Source organism: Physella acuta, unplaced genomic scaffold, assembly GCF_028476545.2.
Source record: "Physella acuta isolate Inbredline_101_S28 unplaced genomic scaffold, ASM2847654v3 ptg000297l, whole genome shotgun sequence".
NCBI classification, from domain to species: domain Eukaryota; kingdom Metazoa; phylum Mollusca; class Gastropoda; family Physidae; genus Physella; species Physella acuta.
Window position 1 is genome coordinate 123,350 of NW_026731816.1, and position 24,557 is coordinate 147,906.

General features: G+C 34.8%; 2 protein-coding genes across 5 annotated transcripts; both read left to right on the plus strand.

Moving 5' to 3' along the window:
- The first annotated feature begins 31 nt into the window (after window positions 1–31).
- LOC131939857 (AT-rich interactive domain-containing protein 2) lies at window positions 32–17,508 on the plus strand. 4 transcript variants are annotated; one of them, XM_059298364.1, is made up of 22 exons: window positions 32–828; window positions 3,905–3,998; window positions 4,297–4,394; window positions 4,705–4,856; window positions 5,062–5,280; window positions 5,962–6,029; window positions 6,272–6,344; window positions 6,465–6,544; window positions 6,633–6,709; window positions 6,865–6,946; window positions 7,049–7,145; window positions 7,325–7,534; window positions 7,755–7,922; window positions 8,095–8,248; window positions 8,343–8,477; window positions 8,587–8,717; window positions 10,010–10,150; window positions 10,235–13,301; window positions 13,591–13,726; window positions 13,826–14,002; window positions 14,179–14,270; window positions 15,427–17,508. In XM_059298364.1, the coding sequence occupies exons 1-22, from the start codon at window positions 719–721 to the stop codon at window positions 15,545–15,547; spliced, it is 5,682 nt and encodes a 1,893-aa protein (XP_059154347.1). In that variant the 5' UTR covers window positions 32–718; the 3' UTR covers window positions 15,548–17,508. The 4 variants fall into 4 exon arrangements, with proteins under 4 accessions (XP_059154347.1, XP_059154346.1, XP_059154348.1 ...); XM_059298363.1 differs by having other exon boundaries at window positions 10,010–13,301; XM_059298365.1 differs by lacking the exon at window positions 10,010–10,150 and having other exon boundaries at window positions 10,151–13,301.
- Window positions 17,509–21,216: 3,708 nt separating this feature from the next.
- Window positions 21,217–24,557, plus strand: LOC131939855 (toll-like receptor 4). Its single transcript, XM_059298361.1, has 2 exons — window positions 21,217–21,331; window positions 21,557–24,557. Exons 1-2 carry the CDS (start codon window positions 21,291–21,293, stop codon window positions 24,549–24,551), a joined length of 3,036 nt encoding a protein of 1,011 aa, XP_059154344.1. The 5' UTR covers window positions 21,217–21,290; the 3' UTR covers window positions 24,552–24,557.

Genomic DNA, 24,557 nt, shown 5'->3' on the forward strand with positions numbered 1-24,557 from the left:
GGTGCATTATATGTAATTTTCAGCAAGGAGATCCAAAATTCCGAGTTACGGTTCTTCTTGAGGTCATGAGTCAGTCATTATTGTCTGTCCATTTCCCGCCATTTCGAAATTATCCGTTATAATAAGCAAAGTAAAAGTATATTAACAACAATTCAGAAATATATATGCATAAAAGTGTTTATTCTAGTCGGTAATCATTTCTTTCTTGTTAGTTTTAAATTGTTAATAGCGTGCCCTAAAAGTACGAAGGACGCATGGGCTCCGCCATTTTGACGCTATCACCAGGTCTATTGATCAATTGCATCTATCCCTCTAGGAAGAATTTCTCACTGGCATGATCATTATGTGTTTTTGTTGTGGTTTTTGTCAATTTTTCAATGCATGGACCAAAATGTGAGTGCCGGACACGGCCAGAAGGCCGCAATATACAGTGCTAAATTTCATAAACTTATTCATCTTAATAAAATTGGGGTCAAATATAGGCTTGTGACGCGTTTTCTTGGTTGTGATTTTATGCAGAGAAAGCGGTCACTCTTCTCTGTTAGCCGGGATACTCCGACTGAGTGGAATTCCCCCCCAAAATAACGCGGTTTTGCCAATCTGACAGCGTTTTAGCTGCTGATATTGATGTTGCGCTAACAAGAAGCGTTGGCGCACTAGGTACAGATTCGGACTTCGTTTTTCTTGTGTCAGTTTTCATTTGTACTCAATAAAAAAGATGGCTAACATTTCGAACAAAGAGGAGCCTGTCGACAACATCTCGTGTGAATATGAAAAACAGCGTCAAAGCTTTATTGCAGACCTTCGGCGTTTCAATGCAAACAGAGGGTAAGTCATAGTTGTGGTCTGTGTTTGAAAGTCTAAAATATATGTTTAGATCTGTTCGCTGCCAATTAGAAATAATGTTGTGTATCATTTGACTTCATGATGGCCTAGTTTTCTTTTCCACAAATCGGACAATTCCTGTTACAGTTAGCAAAAAAAGTAGGCAAAGATAGACGTCTAGGCTAGTCTAGAAATTCTAGATCTAGTCTATCTAGCTAGATTCTAGATCTAGATCTAATAGACAAATTAAGAGAACCCTAGATAGGCTGCTTGAGCTAGAATCTAAATTTGAGATTTAGTGTCAAGGGGGGGGGGGAATTTTTATACCAGTGTAGGATAATTCAATCTTTCAATCTTCTTTAAAAAAGGGGTGTAAGGTTACTGGTAGTTGACTAAATACACACATTGCTGGCTAATGTCAATGCTAACCTTGTCCCTAACCCCAACCCTGGTCCTACCCTAATTTCTAATTATAAAATTAGTCGAGATTACAATACTACTATCAACCCAACACACCTATTTTATGGAAGAGTCTATTATCAGACATTCAGTAGGCCTACATAAAATCATCCAAAATCTAGATCGACTTGTCAGCATTCAGTTCCAGATCAAATCTTTTCTGTAGGACTAAACTATAAAGTAGATCTAACTAAATCTAGATTCCATCATTCTAGCTAGATTTAGATCTGTGTTACACCATCATCATGGAAAAGCGAAAAAAAATTATAATGGACTGGTTAGAAATGATCACCATCTCCCCAATAAGCTTATCACTAGACATTAGACCCAGTATAACCTTGAGTCCAGCTACATGTCCACACGGCTACTGTAATAAATAGAACACCATGCTTTTTTTTCTGCTTTCTGCGGCTTATTAAAATTTGGGAAAGCTTTTATCACCCCATAGCAATTAAATACACGAGTACAGATTATTACTGTATCGGTAGATCAAACAAAATACAAATAATATGGAATTATTTTCTGCCTGTTAAACACTTAGGTTTAGGTTAACTAGATCTATACCACAAACATAACTGTGATGAGGCCCACCTGCAGTCTTAGAAGTTAGTACCAAAGCATTTCCTAGTATTGCAAATATAGCAATACAATTCTGACACTTCTCACACATAAAAACAATAGTTGTAGTGGAATTTATTTTAAACTAGTCTAATTAAATATTGACAAGCACAACCCAAAAATCAAGAACCCAGCCAATGGGCAGATGATGAAATTTCATCAAGACTAATTTTGATTATAAGCCAATAGTTAGAACTATGCCCACACATTCTTTGTGAAACCAGCTTACACATTTCACATTGTACTTAGTCTGCACTTTTAAATAATGAAAATTTTATTATATTTATTTGGGGGCTCAGGCTTTATGATTGCCTGTTTCCTCTACCTGTTTACTTCCTCCAGTTTCTTTTTGTTTGAATGCATCTTTGAGACTGCAAGCATTTTTCTGAAGTTTTCTTCATGTATAAAACTATGGATCCAAGCAGTATGCAAATAAAGATTAACCAAAATGAAATTAATCTAACCATAGTTATAAAAAAAAGTTCAAAATGTACTGCAACCAATGTATTGAAGACTTGAACAAAGATTGGCCTCAGAAATATTATGTGGTTATGTGTTAATGGCTAGGTAGTGCCTACTGGGATATAGGTGCATATGCTTTTACAAAGCTGATACCTTCTAAGAAGAGAGCAGTGTAATAAATTGTTTTGATCTTTCTTGCTTGGCCATGAGAGTATAACTGACATTACAAGAATCTTCTACTAGTCTAGAATCAGTGGTTGTTGCCTCTTGGTAAAAGGATAGGGCTGTGTGGAGGGGGGGGCTCTACTTTATATATTTGCTATTTTTACAAAAAAATTATGCTGACCTAAGTCTATTTACCTTATTGCTGTTAGGGCTATACAGTATTCAATATGAACGCTTTGATTCAGATTTTTCTGCAATTGAGTCAGAATAGTAATACTAGTTAAAATAGCTTCTGTGAGCCATGTTATTAATAGAAGTACATAAATATGACCATTCAAATTAAAGTTAGCTCAATATTTAGTTAAATAGTTGAAATTAATTAATTTTCAAAAACTTTGTAGTTGAAAATATTATTGTATACATAAACATGTTATTTAGCCAGTAAATGTTGTTATGAAGTCAAAAGATTTATATTGGAACCTGTAACAAAGATTCATTGATAAATAAACCATGATTACCTTTGATTAGCTATGGCCTTCACCTAAATTAAAAAGAAAATTTTGTTTCAACCTTATTATGGAAATTGAAGATTACATTTTGCATTGAAAATTTAATAAATAATTAAATTAGCATTTTAGTGATTATTTTTCTTAATGTTTTTATAACAATTTATAATATAAATGCACTATAATATAGATCTTTCATTGTTTCTGTCAAATTGCAGCTGTTTTGGATTTGATTTAAAAAAATGTGACTGAAATTTAAAAAATATTTAGTGGACTTTTACTTGCAAAAATAATAGTTCACTACAATTTTATTTTCATTTAGGATTTTTATATGTGAATATTAATGGTCTTCTCATTACAATAAAAGTTCTCTAGAAAATATTTTAGCTATTTTTAGATAGGTTTAAAACTTAAACCATGTTTTAATTTGATATTGATTAATTGTATGGTATAATTTTAAAGGTATGTATTTTCACTACCCAGGTTATAGCATTATGAGACAAATTTTAATGTTTAAACAGGGAAAATAAGTTCAAGATTAATATTAAACTGTGCCATAGCTAGTTTCTGTATTCATTCAATTAAGTCCACATATTATATTTTCTGAGTATGTTGACCATATCAATATAATTCATTACAATATGCGTTCTAAAAGATATACATTTACTGTTTAACTTACTTGTGCAAAAAATTTTTTTACAGACCCAGGACTGGAAAATAATACCAGCATACATTATAACTAAGCAAATCTTATAGTCAAGGTCTATTAGGGGCATATATAATATTCACAATAGATTTAATAGTTGTCACTTTTTGTTCATGAACAGTTGTAGTGCACTTCTAGATTATTCTTTTTTTTTTTGTTTTAGGACACCATTTTATAGAATCCCTAAAATTGGAAGCAAGGAAGTTGATTTGTATCACCTTTATCAACGTGTAACATCAAGGGGAGGATGGCAGAAGGTAAACATAATATATTTATTTAAAAAGAATATTTGTTTTAGTTATTTAAATTTGTGATTGAAGCCAAAATGTTGGCCAATGTATGTAATTAAGGTAATTAAAAGTTACAAACAAAAAATGGATTTTAAAAAGCAAAACAATTACATCTGTTGTTAAAAAATACCAGCCACTATGCTTGCTTTTATTTCAATTCCTTTAAGTAATCTGCATGCATGTTAAATGTTACTGGGATGTTACTGATAATTCTTTTTTGCTGTTAGTAGGTTTAATTTTTTTCTCCATTCATTCATTCAAATAGGTAAATTATGAACAACATTGGGAAGATTTCCAAGAAGAATTTGGTCTGCCAAAAGGATGTGTTAATGGTGCTCAGGCATTAAAAAATATATATTTCAGGTAAAAAAAGATAATGGTTATAATATAAATATTAAATATTTTTGTTAAAAGTTTAATTTAGTAATTGCAGTAGTTTCTAAAGCAATGTTTGAATTTTATAACATTTTTACACTTGTCAAATTATGTTTATCATGATATCATAGATGACATAAATATGCAATGTTTTCAGTGTGCAATTATTAAACTTACACTAATATCTGAGCCAATTATAAATCATTAACAGTTTCATTGTTGAGGATTTGTGCCTTAATATTTTTTCTAGTATATTGTACTCATTTTTAATTTTGAATAATGGTTATTTTATTTATAGGTATTTGAATCTGTATGAGAAGGTAAACTTCCTTGGTGAAGATCCAGATACTCGAAATAATGAAGAAGAAGATGGTCCTGCTAGGAAAAAAATTTGTTTGCCTATAGAAACGATTCCATTACATTATAACCATAACCAACATAGACTTACAGGTATTTTAAACATTACTGTTGATAAAAAATTCAAAATATTTTGATGCTCCCCGCTTACTAAATTTTTGTTTTTAATCATGTTATTTTCTTTAAACAATATAACTTAAAATAACCAAGAAATTTAATGCTTTAACTTATGAAAAAATGAATATTCTGATTGCTACAGCTTTTTTCTGTAATTAAATATGCATGTGTTGCTTTGCAGATGCTCAGAGACAACAGTATAACCTGTCGACTGATTTGTACGATCAAAAGGATTATGAAAAGCTTGAACTGTCTTTGAGAAGTGGATTACCAAATGAAGTGGATATGGCAGTGAATGTGTGTGTGTTGCTTTCTACTGAAGGAAAGCATTGTATGAGGCTAGAGAAGACCTCTCACATGATTCGCCTTCTTCTAGCTCACATTGGAATATTTGAAGAAGGTCAGTTTTTATAGTTACGTTGTAAATAATCCTTGTAACTAGAATGCAAGAACTATGTCACAATAATGATGCAATTTTTAAAACATTTATATCATGTAATTTTGAAATTTGGCTCCTTACATTGTTGAAAAATCTAAACCAGCTCATCATTTATTATACTGCATATAATCTCACACTAACACATTTTATTTTCTCATTACATTCACACTTCTTATACTCAATATAACATAAAGAAAAAAACCTAACCCAAATGCCCTTTATCCATTGAAAAGAAAGAATATGTGCCACATCTATTCCTTTGCATAATTAATTTTTATGGTAAATTTGAAGAAAAAAAACTTTAAAATTTTCATACCAAACAAATTTTTAAATGCATTATATTAGTGTATTTAGAAATGATGTTTAATAAAATTATTGATTAGCTGGTATGTCTGTGTACTGTTAAATGGCAGTATATCTGAAAACGGTTTATGGGTCAAGCTTAGTTAATTAACTCAAACACCTTGACAGGCCAAATAACATTTTTAGTAGATCATGTAGATTACCATAACTACATCTTCCCTGTTGCCTTTTTTTATATTGTAAGTAAAATTCTTTGTAGTCTGACAAGTTTTTGTCTTGTTATTTACCTTAGTTGCAGAGTAGAAAACAATGACTCTTTCAAGTTTGCATACATTTCAGATTCTGAAGACATGCAGAATTTATATCAAAACTGTTGGGCATCTTCAGCAAATAGAAATTTTCTGAGGGTAGGTTTTGTTTTTGACATTGATATTTGTATAATTATTTGTGAAGTGAGAGTTATAATAATTAAAATGTCTTTTTACAATAAACTTTTTGCATAAGTACACCTATACTATGTTTCATGTGCCAAAAAAATTTGCTGCTTTATAAAACACTATTTAAAATGTATTGGATTAGCTTTATTATCCAGAATGATCATAGTTTTTTTTTTTTTGTAAAATTCCAATTACTGTATTTATTTCAATAGTTCTGGTTTGAAACTGTCAGTAAAAGAGATGTCAAGGCTCTCATCACTTGGAATGGAAAGCAGTATTCTCAAAGTATTTCCCTTTTTAAATCAAATAAACTTTTCTAGAAATAAACCATTTCATAAACTCAAAATTTTTTTTATTAAAATGACTATATCTATTCGATTTTATGAATGTAAAATATATTTTCAGAAGAGCAAGTTGGAATTGAAGTATTAAACGTCGGTCGAGATCTTGGAACATTAGATGTAGAAGGCCAAAGGGTTTTACAAGTATGTTTGTTACTTTTATTCACAGATATATCTTAATCTTTCTCAAAATGTATATAAACTTTTAAAATTTTGTTAAATTTTTCCTCAGTTGGCTGTTTTTCTGCATAATTTATCATTTGAGGAAGCTAACCAAAAAATACTTGCAAACAGCTATTTAGTTTACAAGTGAGTATCATTTGAAAATAAAAAAATAAGATATACAAGTATAGACCAGTAACTCCCAAAATTTAAAGAAAAAACTGAATAAAGTAGTGATTTTTTTTTCTTGCTTGGAAACACTGCTCAAATGTTATTACTAATAAACCTGTTATATCTTCCAGATTTCTTATGTTGAGTTTGCATAGCTCTTTTGGTGGCTTAAAACAATTAGCACTTGATACTTTGGCTAATTTATCTTGTGAGGTCAGTGTTTTCTTAATTATTAATTGTTTAACAATTAAGTACATTTTATTCAATTCATTGATCTAGTTTTGTCTAAACTGTTATTGCGATTTGTTTTCACAGCTTGCACTTGAATCACTTGGCTCTCGAAATTCTTCAATGGTTTTAGATCTTTTAAACAATGCCCTCTTCTCAGAGGATAGATTTTTTTTAGTTAGAGGTAGGTTATTTTTTTTTTTTCAGTTAAAGGTAGGTTGTTATTTTGTTGTTTTAGTCCTTAAAACAGCGTAGACTGGTGTGGTTTTCCATATAATGACCTTGTTTTAACATGATTTTGAATTTTTTAGTTTGATTCATTGTGGAAATTTCAAAACTTTTATAATTGTTATTATTTCTTAGGCTTGGAGATCCTTAGTAAAGTAAGTCAGTTGTCGTGTAATGAAACTTTGTTGTTGGATCATCTGAGGGAAGACTTGTACTCACGACTGGTTGCGTTGCTAACAGTACAGGATATACAGTTGATAGTGCACACACTTGAGGCCCTGTATAAACTCTCTAAAATTGGAGAGCCCTTTACAACTCGGATAGCAAAAGTACACAAAGCTATAGGTAAGTTTGCTTTAAACATCTTGTTTATGTCATTTGACATTTTGTTTTTATGTGCAAAACTTATTAATACTCCAGTTTATTCACTGCCTGTATTTTTTATGAATAACTGTTTTATATTATTTTGTTTTAACAATAATCTAAAGTATTTACTTGCTATAGTGATCAAGAGGGCTACATGTTTTTATCATGTATACTATAAACTGCATTTTTTAATCTTCAGATACATTAGTAAGCTTGATAACAATTGAAGCCCAGTCTTTTGGCCCAGGCTCATTGGTTGGGATTAAAGTAGTGGAATATGTACCTCCTGCCCACATTACATCTGAAGATGGGGATAGTTTGAGAAAACCAACTACTGTGATACAATCAATTAATCCTGATTCTGTCAGTAAGTGCAAGTTTTTTTAATGTTATTTTTAATTAGACTAGTGTTTTTTTCCTTGTATTTCTTAAAATATAGTAGCCTTTTTGTGTTCTATTATTCTAAAAAAAGGTTCATAGTTCTTTTGTCCACTCATTTTCAAAAAATGTTCCAATTTTTAATATTACTATGTTTCCAGATATCTACCAAGTCCCTGCTCATTCTCAAAATCAGTTGGGTCTTATTCCTGACAGTGGAGGTGGAGGTAGTGGACCAGGTGGTGGTGAGCTTTCTAAAGTGGTAACACCTGTAAAAGAAACTATCACTGATATACAAGCAACAACATCAAGTTGGTGTGTACATATTTTTATATTGTTTTGTGTAAAAAGTCTTATTTTAATTTTTCTATTAGAGTAACATTTTCTTTTTCTCGAAAAATTTAATTAGGTTGAATGCTACATATGAGCTGAAGAAGAAAAGCAAAGTGAATCAAGTGGAATTATTCTCAGACTACTTACAGTTTTGTAGAAAATTTCAAATTAACAATGCAATGTCTTCTGCAGAGTTTTTACATTTGGTCAAGTAAGTCTTTGAAATAATTAACTTTTGCTTGTGTTGTAATCATTTATGCAAAATCTTTTAATAATTGAAATGATTTTTAAGTTTAGTTACTGATTTTATCGCTCTTCAGGGTGATATTTCATCAATGTGAAGTCCTAAGCATCAACAGAAAAAATGGTGATCGAGATGTTTTCCTGGAAGGGTTATGTAAGAGACCAACACAAAGACCATTTGCTGTTACAACCATGCCATCTGATAAAGGTAAGTACTATACCTAAATAAAAAAATAACTATCATATTCTTTTAGTGCATGAATGCTTTCATCCAAGCAATCCTGCTTTTATTTAATTTCTTTACCCATTTTAATTATCTGTAACCAGAGTTTAAAACTATGTTTTCTACTTATCCTATGCTTAATTTACCGTTGGATTAAGTTTTTGAGTCAACATAGGGGCATTGATCTATTTGAACATCCATCTGAAACTTAATATATAAGTAACAATTATGGCAAGTTAAGTAATAGTGACAACGTTGCACTGGCTTTGAGGTCTTATTGTAGTAATTAATTAGACAGCTATAAAATTATTGAATGGTTCATTAGTTTAATGCTTGCAGCATATTTATCGCTTTAAAAACTCTTTTTAATAGTGTTGATTCTAGGTTGACAAAAAAGTGAATCATGGGTCCTGAACTCATCTGAAAGCTTAATAATACTTAAGTCTTAATTTTTGCATTTGTGTAGCAAAATAAAAAAAAAATTCAAGACAAAGAGTATCACTAAGTATTTTATTGCTTTTACACATACAAATTGGTAAAGTTTCTTACTTGATGTAATTGTATGTGTGCATAGACTTATGCTCACATACATACTGCTTAAAAATATTAGTGGCGTTGTGAACTAAAGGTCTGAAGGGCAATAGAATAATTTCTGGCCAAAATAAATAATTTCAATATTTGCTTTTTTAAGTGACTAATGCTTCATGTTAAAGTTGCAATGCATTTACCTGTTGCATGTATAGTTATTTTCTGTTCTGTGATTTTGTTACAATTTTGATAAATATACAACAAAACCCTGCATGTACATTAGTTAAATTTTTAAAAAGATAATCTCTTTCGTACTGGCTATTAAAATTAATTATGTATTGACATTCATAGCTTATAATATACAGATATTGTTTATAACTATATTTTTTTCTAGATGCAAAGTTTGTCTATATGAATCTATAAGTCTTAAATAGTAATATTAATGTATCAACATTTAACTTTGAAAAGCCTTAACATGCATTTGCTTATGTGCTATCATTTGTCTAAAAAATGAAAAAAAAAAATGAAACCCTGTGGCTTAAATTAATTAATATTAAACAGTTTTAACCTTATGTTTAGATACCAGTACATTGTGATATACATGTTTTGTCTTTAAAATTTGAGTTTTTAATTTATAAAGTTAACATTGTTACAGGCTGTTGTTTTGTCTTTACCACTTTAAAGTTACTATTTCAATTTATTATTGTAACAGTGTGAAATTGCAGCACTTTTTCGTTTCTTGCTTTCAGTTCGTAATCCCCTTAGTGTGAATGTAAGCCCTAAACAGACCCAATCTCAGGTGGTAGACTCTTTAGCTCACACGCCTACGTTACGACAGCGACTCATGGAGCCGCCTCGTGTTTCTTTACACCCTGAACATGTTCATGCAGGTACTTCATCTACATCCACATCGACTACTTCTGCTCAAGGAAGCTCAAGAAATAATCAACAAAATCATTCCTCTACCCCAATAGGTCCTGGAAAAGGAGCTACTTCTCTTCATGGTAAAATTATAAAGAATGGCAAAGTACAGCAGATATCAACACCACTTGCTAAAAGAGGATTGGCATACATGGCCAACGACAATACCAATTCAACTCAAACTCATCAGAATAACCAGATTAATATTAAAAACATTTCAGCCTCACAAGCTACAAGCTCAGTTGCTTCTCAGTCATTTCCATCCATCAGTCAAGCGCTGCAGACTGAAGTAAACAATAAAATGGATATTTCTGATGCTTTATCTGTCAAAAGCTTGTTGGCTAAAAAGTTGTCTCAGGGTATTTCTGATCAAGAGCCAATAACAAATACTGGATCCAACCTGTTAGGTCAGCCTCAGATAACTGTTAATTCTGGTAACTTGCACCCACAATCATCAAATTCTCAAAGTCTGGGTGGTATTGTCAACACTACGGCTGTCAGCTCTAGTCAAGCCACCTTGAACAAACAATACCGTCCACCCTCACAAGTAATTACAAGTACGACATCAACCACACATGTAATGTCACCCTCATTGGTCTCTTCATCATCTACGGTAGTGCAGTCCACATTAGGCATGCATAATCATACCCTAAACCCCACAGCAGCATCAACTAGTGCTACTCAGCATGTGGCTGCACCACTTGTGCACAGCAGTACAGCTAGTCTAGTAATCCAGCCAAGTACTAATCAAAACACGGTTTTTATGCAGCAGAGCAACATTTCTACTGCTTTACACAATTCAGCTGTGACTTTATTCCAGAGAAACTCTGTTCCTTGTGTACAAAACAATCAATTTTCTGTTGTGCAACAAAATTCTCGTGTGTCTGATGCAAGTCAAGCCAGTAATATTTCTATAGTAACACAGCCTGTTTGCATGCCATTGATACAGCAGAATTTCAACAACGGAGTATCGATGGTTCAGCAGGCCAGTATTCCATGTGCTATCATGCCGAAAACATCAACCCTTCAACAAATTTCTTCTGTAGGTGTTGGTACTACATCCCAGCCATCGTCAGTGACATTTAATCACTTGATCAGAAATCCCTCCAGCGTTTTTGTAACCAATCCCCAAGGCAGCACAAATAGCTCTGTGACTATGACTTCAGTGACAACAATGCAAGGCACATCAGTAACTCAATCAATATCCTCACCTGCTGTTGCAGCTCTGCTCAGTTCAACCAACCAACAAGGATCTCAAATGATTATTTCATCTCCAGTGATTGCAGGTGGCTCTGTTGTGCAAGCTCAGCAGCCTGTTTCTGGGCAAGCACCTACCACTGTTGTTATACAAACGCCACCTGGTACTATTGTTATGCCCTCTCGGCAGTTAGTACTACAAGGTAATGGCTCATCATTTGGACAAATTCAGCAAAGTAGCCAAGGAGGTACTGTCTCGTTTATTGTACCTTCTCAATATAGGCATGGAGTTACAGTTCAAGGCCTCAACATCATACAACAAGGTAGTGTCAATATGGTACCTTCTCTGACCATAGGTAATACAAATTCACAACCACAAACTCAAAATTTAATTCAATCTACCCAAAATCAGAATATACTTCAAGTGACACAGAACCCAGCAAATCCTTCTCCAAATCCCACAATCACCAATCAGCTTGGGCCCAGGCAAATTGTTCTTGCCCCAAATCAAACAACAATTCCAGGTGTTGTGCAACTGTCGGGTAATTTTATTAGAAATACACCAAACATTTTTACACAGCAGCAGCACACTCAGCAACCTAGTTTTGTTATTCAATCCACTGGAAATCAGAATTTAACTCAGTCAGTCACCACCTCCACAGTTGGCCTTCATAATGTCACGGCACTACCAAATTCAAATATCTCACAACACTCAGAATCTCTGGTCATATCTGACTCCAGTGTAATATATCAGCAGCCTCAGCAACAAATTATGAACTCTTCTCTGGTTGTGACAGACAATACAGTACAGCAGCAAAATGTACTGTCCACACAGTGCAATGGTACGAGCCATGATATAAATGGTGTTTTAGCTTCTCCAGAGTCTGTTTGTAGTGACTTTCCTCCTTCACCACTTTCCACTGGTATTAGTATTGATAAAGAAATTCAAAATGGAGAAAAAGACAATGTAGCTAAAAGATGTGACATTAATAAGTTAATGGAAAAAACATCAAAAGTCAATGGCTTTGTACATCCAGTAGACAGTTTTGATTCGAACAAATCCAATCAGATTATAGAACCAGAATCTCAAGCAAGTAGGTCAAGTACTGAGAATCAAGGGTGCGTGTTGGTTAATGGTGGCTTGCATCAGTTTAACATTCCATCAGCTCAAGTAGCTAACAACAGCAACATTTCTAATGGGGCTGCCAGCCAGTCACCAATTCAAGGTAACTTGACACAGGTGACTTGTAATGTTGGACCACAGGTAGTTGCTACTGTACAGCAGATACAGCCCAATCAGCAGTTAAACATCCAGTTGCCACAGTTAGCCTCACAGGCTCAGCAGCAAACAATACAGCTGCAATCTCAGCAGCATACGCTTGTACAAGCCCAGCCACAGCACAACACCAGCGTCCAGCAGCCACAGCAAAACATTTTTATACAACAAAATATTTCAACACAGCAGAGTATACCTCCCCAAAATAGTTTGTCACAAATGCATGTGATTTCTACTAGATCTGTACAATCAAGTCAGCAATCGTCACAAACAGTGCAGTCTCAGTTGCTAATCAAACCTCGCATTTCCACCCTTCCTTGCCCACCCTCAAATACAACAAACCAAGGGAGCAACACAACTGTCAAACCTTTATTTAGTAGAGATCTTTCAAGAGACAGTGATAACAGTAATGACAGTGTCATTTCTGCCTCTGATGGTGATAGGATGGGAGGTGTAAATGGTACCACACCAAATATTAAAGCAAAACTTAAAGCAGCGGAAACACCTCAAACAACGGAAGTTTTACCACCAAGGCGAAAGAAAAAAGGTGAAACAGATACTACAACAATAGCTGGACAACAAACTTCAGCTCAAAAGCCAGTACAGATTCCTCTAGAATATATGTGTGAATGGGCTAACTGTCGCAGGTACGTTTTACATTTTAAAATTAAGTGTATTTTGTGTGGCTAGTTTTTAGAAAGAAATAAGGCCTATTGCTCTCTGGTTTTGAAGTGATTTTATTTTTAAGCAGTGTTATTGCAAGTATTAAATAAAACAAATGAGCATTAGTTTTTATTTTCAACTCTTGAACCTAAAATATATACTATTAAATCTATCTAATTTTACTTTTGTGATAAAGTAACTGGATTGTGGAGATTTATAATGAAACACATTGTAACTTTTAGTCAAAATTTCCCCCAATTTTTAAAATTGCAGGTGTTTTTCAAGTGCACGCCTAGTTTTTTTGCATGTTTTTAAACATCACATCCCCAAAGTAACAGAATCATCATGTCAGTGGACATCTTGTGAAAAGCTGATTCGGAAGAGATGGTCACTTGTTTCCCATGTCCAGGTTGGGATACATTGTCATTCTTAATAAGTAAAAACTAAAATTACATAATTTTCTCAGGATTTCTAAATTTGAAATAAAAAAACATTGCAATGCTTTTAGGATCACCATTGTTCTGAAGCGGCTATGCGCACAGCATGTCAGCGTAGGTTTACAGCGAACCAAAATAAAGGAACTTCTGCTGGACCTGCACCTCATCAACCTATGATTTATCCCCCTGATGCTGCCATGCAAGCTATACGTCGCTTTTCAATAAAACAGCCATATGCAGAATTTACTGTAAGTCACGTGTGCTTGGCCAAAATTGTTGCACTTTATGTATTGTTTTGTAATCACTTTTAAATTCATAAAATTTGATAATTTTCTACCTTAATTAGTAAAAATGATAAAATACATCCAGGGCATTATATGGACACAAAAAGTAATATTGATTAATGCTAAAACATTTTTTCCAGGAGCAAAGAGAAGGTCCTGTATCAAAGCATATAAGGTTAACAGCTGCACTTATTTTAAGAAATGTCTGCCACTTTTCATCAACAGGAAGAAGGTAAATGTATTGTTGTCATTTTTGTTTTTGAATAAGTATTTTAAAGTAAAAACATCTAAGAAAGCATTCATGTATGTTTTAAGATAGTACTTTGGTGTTAGCTAAAAAGACAATCCATGAAGTTTTTTGGGTCAGACAATATCTTTTCCTGTCACATGTGGCACATGAAGTAGAGTTCATCTGTTTCAATGACTCTGGTATACAGAAAGTGCGCTCAGGACTAAGCCCAGCTAATTAGGGCTGGATAGTCTTTTGGACTTGAGCCCGGGGTCTGAACTTAAAAACTTTCAGGTTAGCAATTGTAAACTCAACCATCTGACCGTACTGTCCCTTTATACAAAATAAATGTAGAAAACACATAGATCTTTAATATGTATTAATAAAGCTTAAGAAGAAAATAGGCCTACATCAAAATTGTGCCAGTAAAGATAATGGTAATGGCCAGGGGTCGGCAACCTGCGGCTCGCGAGCCGCATGCGGCTCTTTTGATGTCACGATGCGGCTCTTCAGCTCCATGCACGAATATTAATAATTATTTTAATTTATTTTTAAAACTCATAAAAATATTAGTCTGCAATACTCGGTAATTAAAGTTATAGATTTAATAACCATGTAAAGTTTCTAATTTCGAGCAGAGCTTGCTAAACTACTTTAATATGTTTTGTGCGAAACATGTGTATGTTTTTATATGAATAAATATTATTTCATATTTTATGCTATTTATTTTAAATGTAATGTATATATATATGTATATATATATATATATATATATATATATATATATATATATATATATATATATATATATATATATATATATATATATATACCTAATCAAATATCATATTATTGAAATAAAAATGATTGTGGCTCTTTAAAAACTGTGAAATGTGGTAAATTGTAACTTTTGGCTCTTCCTTCCCAAAAGGTTGCCGACCCCTGGTAATGGCTTATAAATATTTTAAAATCTTCATCGTTGTAATGGCATAAAAATGTGTGTATCATAAATAAATCAACCACCCTAGCAATACTAGAAAATGACATCAATGATCAAAAGAAGTATTAGAAGTGGAGCATTACAATACAGAGAAAGAGACGAGTATAGTTTATTTTTTTTTCTTCAAAAAATAAAAAAATCATTTCAAAATTGTTTCAGATTATTACGTCGACATGAACAACAGTTGAACTACCACACAATGAATGCTGTTGAAGCATCCACAGCCCTTTCCCATTGTTTATGGGAAATAGTACAAGGCTTTGAACAAAAGAACTTGTAGCAGTGTCTGCTGAATAATAATGAATGTTTCTAAAAAGATTAAGTATTTACTAAAAAAATATTAATAGTTTATACTAATAGAGAACTCTTATATGAAAAATTACTTGTTTTAGAAAGAAGTATTAGAGGTCACTATGAAGAAGTTTCACATGGCAGTATTATTACCTCTCCTCACAATTTAAACCAAAAATGTTATTAATATATTTAAAACTTTTTCAATAATTGAACACAATTTTAAAAATAAAGCTGTTAAAATGAGCAACTTGTTCTCTTAAATTTTTAATCAGAACCTTGCTAAAGTTCACATTTTATATAAGTAACTTTTTGAAGTAAAGTGAGTAGTTATTTGTCTCTCGCTTATTGTTATTTAAAAGGTGCTGCTGACAACTGGTTGTCCCCAACCAGGTTACATTGTTGTTGGTGATTTTAGGATGGTAACAATAAGTTGAATTCAACTTTAAGGAATGTTGATGAGCTCATTAACTATTTTTTTCTATTCCTGTATGTAGTTAACAATCTGTTTAAATAGTTATACATTAAAAGGACCAATTGAAACTGTGCTTAGCTGGATACATTTATTTCCACAATTAAAACTTGAATCTTCTAATGCTGCATTTGTATGTTGTACATAAAAATGGGTTGAGAAAGGGCAATTGTAAATATGATAGAACCAGTGATGTAAAGATGGAGTTGAATGGGCTATGTGATTGTCTGTACATTCCTCAGTTCAACAGTGACAACATATTTTATGTTAGTTTACATTTTTAACATGGGAGAGCAATTTTTTTTCCACCTTGATTGTAAGAAAAGTAATGTTGTTAAAACGTTAATTAATAAATGGATATTTACTGAATTAATTGTAGTGCCTTCAGTGTAGAAGAATTGAACTTTTTTTTAAAAACATGCTTGCTCTTAGTTTTAAACATTTTCCAATATATGGGTTAATTTGATGCCTTGAGATAACCAAAATGAAAACACATTGATTTATGGTAATAAATTTATTCAAAGTATTGCATAGCTTACATAGAAAGTGTATATATGTACTTAAGTCTGCAGAATACTGAAGATCTTATTGTATTGATATATTAAAAATGGTTTCATGGAGTTGCACATGTGCCTTGAAGATAAAAACATGATCTGTGTATCTTGGTCCCCCTTATTGCTTAATAACATAATACAATTTATAGAACCTGACGAGAATAAAAAATATATATCCTTATTAACTGTTAAGTCACCCATGTCATTAGAGATGTATACATTGAGAGCATCGAGTTGTAGCTTATGGTGAAATGCTGTGTTTTTCACTTGAAGCAGTTAGCGCTCCCATTAAAATTGTTGTATGTTCTCTTGAAGCAGTCAAGGGATCACTGTTATTATCTTCACCTGTCCACTTCCATGAGTCTATTTTTTACCTGAAGAAATATTTTTTAATCTCTGTACATACTGATGTACACCTGTGGTACTGTCCTGACAAAATGTTAACTATTTATATCAAATGAAATGAAAGGTGTAAGTAAAATTCATTGTACTCACTGTATTATTCAAAGTTTAATGATGTTTTTTTTTTTTTTTAACTAATTGCGGTATCTATGTGACAATGTGAGCTTGGCACTTGTAAATATTGCTGCTAACTTATCATTGTGTTAGCTGAACAAATCTTCAGTGTTGTCATTCATTGTCTGCCAGAGCTGGGTCAATATGTTCTAGTAAAGTATGTTGAATGTATAGTTGTTAGAATCCAGGTGTCACAACTCTCCCTGCCTGCATGGGAGACAACCTTGATGACAAAGCGGGTTCATTTGATTTAAAAAAAAAACATTTTTTATTGCATAGCTCAAGTAACTTGTAATTGCTCTTTATTTTTGTAAGAGCTGTTGTCTCCTACTCTTGTATTGCATTGATGTCATGTTATGCCCCATGATCATGTCATGGTTTCAATGAATTACACATGTTTAACTCGAAGTCTTGACTTGTTCTTTTCTACTGGGTTAAGAAAGTTTGTTACACACCAAATTAAACACAAAATCTTATAATTGCTAAGATAATAAATTAGCTTTATACTACAGCCTTCAAACCTGCCTAATGGTAACGATGTTTTCTCAAGAAAGTACTAGATGCATGTTTGCTTATAATTGTAATGCAAATCGAATTAGATGGATTTTTTTTTAAACTTGAAAGTATGTTTGGAGGTGAAAATTCGAACACCAAATATTCACAATACTGAAGGGTTAAGACAAGAGTAGATAAAGCTATTCTGAGGACAAATAGGAAAATAAGCAAAATTCCCCGTAAATACTAAAAACGTTTCAGAAAGCCTTACTTAGTCACTGGGTCAACATGACCGATTCCCCTCTTCGTTACACTTCTGATCAATATTTTTGGTAAAACGTTTAAACTAGATTTTAGTGTACTTTTTATGTCAATGATTCAGAGGTTATTACAACCCACAGCAGAGCTGTACAACCTGCTGACTGACAGTATAGCTTTTTAAATCCTTAATACGATGGATCGTTATGTGCATTTTGAACTGAAAACAGTCGCTCTCAACTAAGGTGAAGGACTAGTTGTATACATTTAATAGAGCAGGGGTTCCCAACCCCGTGCCCGCGGGCGCCTTGGCGCCCGCCGAACGTTTCGTATGTGCCCGCCTCTCACTATTCGACAGAGACAGAATTTTTTTCATAACATTATTGAAAGGTTGAAGGGGATGGAAATCGAAAGTTTGAGGGGGGGGGGTGCAAATCGAAAGTTTGAGGGGGGGGTGGTGCAAATTGAAAGCTTGAGAAGGGGGGGGGGGTGCAAATTGAAAGTTTGAGAAGGGGGGGGTGGGTGCAAATCGAAAATTCGAGGTGGGGGGGGGGGGGGTGCAAATCGAAAGTTTTGTCCCCGGGTGACGGGAAGGGTCGCTACGCCTCTGGAAGGAGTTTGTCGATTTAAAATAGGTGGTGCCCGCCACCCTACCGATATTTTAGAATGTGCTCTAGAGTAAAAAAAAGGTTGGGAACTAAAGATCAGCTCTCCTCTTTGGTTTCAAAACTTCTACCCCACAGCTGTCTAGTGGCGTAGAAATCTGATACCAAGTGACCTAGCTATATCTGTTACAGTAGCTAGAGCGTACGAGCAGGTGACACTCCCTGTATTCCTGTTTGATTTTCAATATAACCAGAGAAAGATCCATTTTATGCCATGCAAATTTTGAATGGCATGAAAATAAAAAGTTCACAATGGAGGCGAGCGAGTTGACGAGATTCCGTCCCCAATGTTGTTGACATGGAATAAAAACGTGCTTTTTAAAATTTAGACCGTAAAAAAAAATAAAAAATAAAAACTTAAGCCTAAAATTAATTTAGAAATTTTATATTTTTAGATTAAATGCTATAAAAGTTGCAAATCCATAGAACTTGAAAATAATTTGTTGAGTTTAAGGCTACATTTCTATTTATTTCTAAATATTGATTGGCTGTACAGTAACTTAGTGATCGATAACTATTTGTTTACAAAACTTTGCAGATCAAGTTTTTAAATAACAATGCAAATTTAAAACCCCATGACCTAGTTTTCTATTTTTAGCTTACAATGTGTACAATAAAATCAATGGCGGCCTATCCAATAGCAGGATGCCATTGTTTATGTCGCCATTACACGTGAAAACCAAATTGTTTTTGCTTTTTTAAAATTTTTTATTTAGTTACCGAAAATATTATAAACATCAAATACATCCAATCTTTAGTAAAGTCTGAAAAAAACCAGATAGACAGGATTTTATAACCATATTAATTGTAACTACGCTGTGCATGATTTTTAAATGAATTTATACACCTCTCAAATACCTTTGAGACTTTTCTCGCTGGTGTCCATTAATAGAAGCTGCATAGTGCGGCTTTTTGTTCCACTAAATTTTTCCTCTTTCCCGTTCATTATAGGTGATTTGCAACCCGTGCATACATGTGCATGAAAGAATTGTATATTACATTTAGAATCAGTGTTAGGAAAAGTGGATTCTCTCATTCACATGTTTTGAGAAAGTGAGTTTGTGCGTATTGTCGCCAGATGAGGCTACCGCATGAGCACTTTGACACCTACATTCATTTTAAAGAGCGCCCTACACTGGGGATACGGTGGGTTTCTAGTCTGTCTAAACCGAAACAAGGCGGCTACCGTGGCCAGAGACGTAGCGAAGGGGGGGGGGGCGCCAAAATGGGTTAGAAAAAAAAATTAAAAGCTCATTTTAGCTGCAGTTTTGAATTATAATCATAAACAAGTAATTAAAAAAAGTCTAGTGACAATTTTAGCGCAATTTCCTTATGTTTTCTAAAAATAGCTCTGCCGTAGCGTAAATCAAGAGCAGGGTTAGTAAAACCTTTGGTTAGTTATTAAAACGTTTTTTAATAATTTTTTTTCAGTATTTTACATGTTTTATTTACAATAGAGTAACATGACTAAAAACCATTTCGCGCCTAGCTACCGAACGTGATGTCGCAGCCATTGAACGTGATGGCGCAGCTATTGAACGTGATGACGCGTGTGGTGTGGTTGCATAAAATGCCTACTAATTCGGTCCAAATTTTAATTAATTCAAAATTTTTTTTTATTACCAAACGAAAGGATATTTTTGAAAACTTTCTTCGGCAATATTGTTCTAAATTATTGGTACATGTTTCAAGTCGCTAAGTGGTCTGGTTGCCGAGATATGGGCCAAAAACTGCATTTTTTCGAGGTTTTTTGGCTTTTCCGGGAAATCCATGAAAGAAACCCGGAATTTTTATGGCCTATGTTCATCCTCGTAACTTGCCTAACATAATTGTTTTTGTAACTAGTCATCGATATTGCTTCGTTGAGGAGGAGATACGACTTAAAGCTGCGGACACACATCCATACATTCATCCATCCATCCATCCATCCAGAAATGACGGGTTAATAAACGCAATTCTCCAGAATGGAAATTGCGCTAAAAATACATGGGGGGGGGGGGGGGGGGGAGGGAGGGGGGGGGGGGCGGAGCCAAATTGAAAGTTTGTCCCGGGGCGCCGGGAGGGGTCGCTACGCCTCTGCCCATGGCGGTAATTTAACAGGTGACTTTTACAGGCGCCGACGCCCCGTGCGCTCAACAACTTAGTTACAAGTAATGTAGTGCCGACTTTGTTTACATTTAAATAACTAGAGTTCAGCCGGAAATTATAAATTTGTTTTCTAGCAATAGCTGATAGCGCAAACTGATAACCCGGGGCTGATATTTTCAACGGCACCTCACACAAAACAACGTTCCGATGATGTTATTTGCACATTGATTTAAGTTATTATTGTTACATTTTGGCCACGCACTTGTCTGCTAGTACACACACATCTACACACACGCACGCACACAGACAGACGCACACACAAATGTATATATATATATATATATATATATATATATATATATATATATATATGTGTGTGTGTGTGTGTGTGTGTGTGTACGTGTGTTTTTAATATGAAACTTCCTGTCAATAAGGCCATACGTTATGGAACGTTTGGAGAACCCGACAACCTAGATCTAGCTATTTATTTTTTGTTTTTGTCATGTTGGTGACGAATCTTGTACTTTGTCCACCTTGTGTACACGACAACACTTCAACGAACAGCTACGTTTCTGACCGTGTGTGTTGCTTTTTCCCGCTGTGTAGGGGGGAAAACCCAACCCAGACCACGTATATTATTGTTTCCCTTTTCGCTGTGATTACACTTAAATCCATGTCACAAGCATGTCTTTGTGCGCCTGGTATGCTGGGTTGTGGATTATGGGGTAAGTCTGAAGTGAGGGGTAAATTGTGCGGTCACTGTGGACTTGTTGATGAACATATTCTGTGTTATTCTTTAATTGAAATGGTCTTTCAAACTCAGTGTTGATGTAATAAATAATATACCATGTTGGTGTCAGGATATAACAGATATGTGCCATGCGGGCAATTAGGTGTACGTTTATTTTACCTTTATGTCAGCGAGTATTTATTTATTTATTTATCTTCAGCTTTCTACCAGTCTTTGCGTTGATTACTGTTGTGAACAGTGTTCACTCGTACAAGGTTGTGAGCCAGCCGCTGATATACGCCAGCGAAAATGTAGACGACATTAGAGCTACCAGTAAGACAGTGCTCCCCGGGGATGAAAATCATCAGGCCCAGGTTCCTTCAGCCATCAACCACAACGAGTTTATCTGTGGGGTGTGCAACTGCTCTAAGGAAAACCCAGCTTCACAGCACCACCTCATCGCTAACTGTGAAAACAAAAACTTGCATGCAATCCCTGCAGGACTTCCAGTTGAATTATGGTCTCTGCGTTTATCGTACAATAAAATTAATTCACTGCCTACGTCTGACATTCTATATTATCCCAAAATGGAGCATGCTGTTATGTCTTCCTGCAAAATTAGCAGGGTAACAAGTAACAATACCGTCCATAATTTGACGTCACCGTTGTTATTCTTAGATCTATCTGCAAACAATATTAAATCTATTACAGATGGCAGCTTCAGGTTGTTGCCAAAACTGAAAACACTTTTACTGAACAAAAACAAATTGGATAGAATCACCAACTACACGCTTGAGGGTCTTACAGAACTAACACGCTTAGATGTGTCGACCAATAGTATTAAATGCATCGAGTACGGCGCATTCCAGCACACAACACACCTGACATTCTTAAACTTAAGCCACAACAAAGTGTTCGGCTATACCTGGAAGTTTTTACCATCAGATTTGTTCGAGCCTTTAAGAGAGTTGAAAGTAATCGATCTTCAGTACATAGCCCGTGGCGAGCTCAATTATCCGAACAAGGCTTTGGGAATGTTGACTAACCTGGAGCAGCTCTACATTGACGGTCTGGGAAATGACGTGGAGTTTGGACCCCAGTTGCAAACATTACGTAACTTAACTCACCTCCATATAGGTGGAGGGACACATTGTTCGTTAAAAAACATCAGTTCGACTTTTTTCCAAAACATCCCTTACATAAAGTATTTATACATTTATAGCTGTAAAGTCATGCATGTTGATTTTACGGCTTTTTCGAAAATAAATCTCACATTGTTGTCTCTTAAGGTATTGGATAACTACGATCTGTACACAGCTTTTGATGACTTACAAGGGCTTCAGTATTCGTCGCTTAAATCTCTTCATTTTATCCATCTGTATCATTCCACTTATCCGTGTCGTTATCTCAACGCGGCACAAGCCAAATATATAAGAAACATCGCACTCGATGAACTTGATCTCTCATCAAACAGGTTGGCTCTGTTAGGTGATGATTTCTTACAAAAACTGCCGAGAACCTTGAAGAGGCTTGTGTTAAGAGAAAACCAGCTTTCTCTGAAAAGTTTTATTCTTAACCGCATCGATTACTTGAAGGATCTGATAACCCTTGACCTTTCAGAACAAAACGCTGACGTGCCCTGGAACGTGCCTCAACAGTTAGAGAAATGTCCAGTGTCGCGGTTACACTCTACAAGTTCTTCAGAAGGTCGCTTCCAGAACTTTGAAATAGTAAAACAAAATTTCAATGCAAGTTCTCCAAGTGAACCTGTTGGTGTTAGAAAAAAATGTTCTAAGCTTTTCACCCCTGCAAGGCTCAGTTTAACCACAGCATACGATGTAAATGCACCGCCTCTCAAAATTCCACCAAGCCTTCAAGTTCTTAAAGCCTCCCAGTACAGCAGTTTTGGAACCATTTTATTTATTAACCACCTTGATCCGAACAACAGCCTTACAGACATTGATTTTTCTGAAAGTTTCCTGACAACTTGGGGACATGGTTTTCTACCCGCAACGTTTCAGATAATTAAATTAAGCAAAAATTTCTGCAAGCACATTAATCCTCAATTTTTTCCCAAAAATAATTCAGTAAAATTCCTTGACCTTTCGGACAACTCACTGGGGTCAGATTTTGCGGTAGACATCAACGGCACAATTTTCTCGACCCTGACAAACGCCATTGAATTGGACATTTCTCGTAACCTGATTTACAAACTCTCTCGACAATTCTTTCGTGGCCTGAAGCATCTCGTCTCTCTGAGACTCTCAGAAAACAAACTCCAGACACTCAACTCGTCGTTTGCCCACATGAAACATCTCCGCCTTCTTGACCTCAGTAAAAACTCCATTGTTTGGATTGACAAGAGAGTCCGTGATGAACTAGATGAAATTGGCGAGAAGCTTTCGATAGACTTGACCTCTAACCCCTTGTCCTGCACGTGCTCTTCCCTTGAACAGATCGTTTGGATGATGAAGACGAAGATAACATTGTTAAACGAAGACTACCTTTATTGTACATTCGACGACGGCATTGACAGACCGATAGGAAACCTCCAGAAGCGAGTTCAGTCCCTCCAGAGAATGTGCGCCTCAAAAGCTTTAGTTATTGTAGTTTGTGTTGCTCTAATCTGCTTGCTTGGCACCGTGGCGGGATTTGTCGTCATCTACCGCAACAGATGGAAGCTTCGTTACATCAGGAACATCGCCGTGGCTAAACTGGTTGGGTTTGAACCAAACGGCGCTAACGATGAAGGCTTTCGTTTCGATGCTTATATTTTGTACACAGAAAACACACGTAACTTTGTGATCAATGATTGCCTTAGAGAGCTAGAAGAGAAAAGGGGACATAAGCTCTGTGTCGCAGACCGCAACTTTCTGCCTGGAACTCTCATCATCTCCGATATCGTCAGCGCCGTTCAAAACAGTTCAAAAACTGTGCCGGTCTCCGAGCCAGGCTTATACGCGGATGACGAATATTCGGAATACTCCGTCAAGATGGCAATCATGGAGGAGGTGTTCAAAGCGAGGCAGGTTCTGCACGTGATTGTACTGGAACCAACACCGGCAGACGACATGCCTGTAGATTTACTTGTGGCCATGAAAAGAAATAGCTACACGGAGTTTCCACCAGCGGATGAAAGAAATGAAGAATTACTGGAGCATTTCTGGGACCAGGTTTCCCTGGCGATAGGCCATACAGCAAACAACCGTCAATAATTTCTA

Excerpts from the sequence above, each read along its gene's own strand:
- LOC131939857 (XM_059298363.1), top strand. The coding sequence starts at position 719 with ATGGCTAACATTTCGAACAAAGAGGAGCCTGTCGACAACATCTCGTGT. Across the intron at positions 4,857-5,061 it reads TAACCAACATAGACTTACAG|ATGCTCAGAGACAACAGTAT; the intron begins GTATTTTAAACA and ends GTTGCTTTGCAG. Across the intron at positions 6,947-7,048 it reads TGGCTAATTTATCTTGTGAG|CTTGCACTTGAATCACTTGG; the intron begins GTCAGTGTTTTC and ends TTGTTTTCACAG.
- LOC131939855 (XM_059298361.1), top strand. The coding sequence starts at position 21,291 with ATGTCTTTGTGCGCCTGGTATGCTGGGTTGTGGATTATGGG. Across the intron at positions 21,332-21,556 it reads GCTGGGTTGTGGATTATGGG|CTTTCTACCAGTCTTTGCGT; the intron begins GTAAGTCTGAAG and ends ATTTATCTTCAG.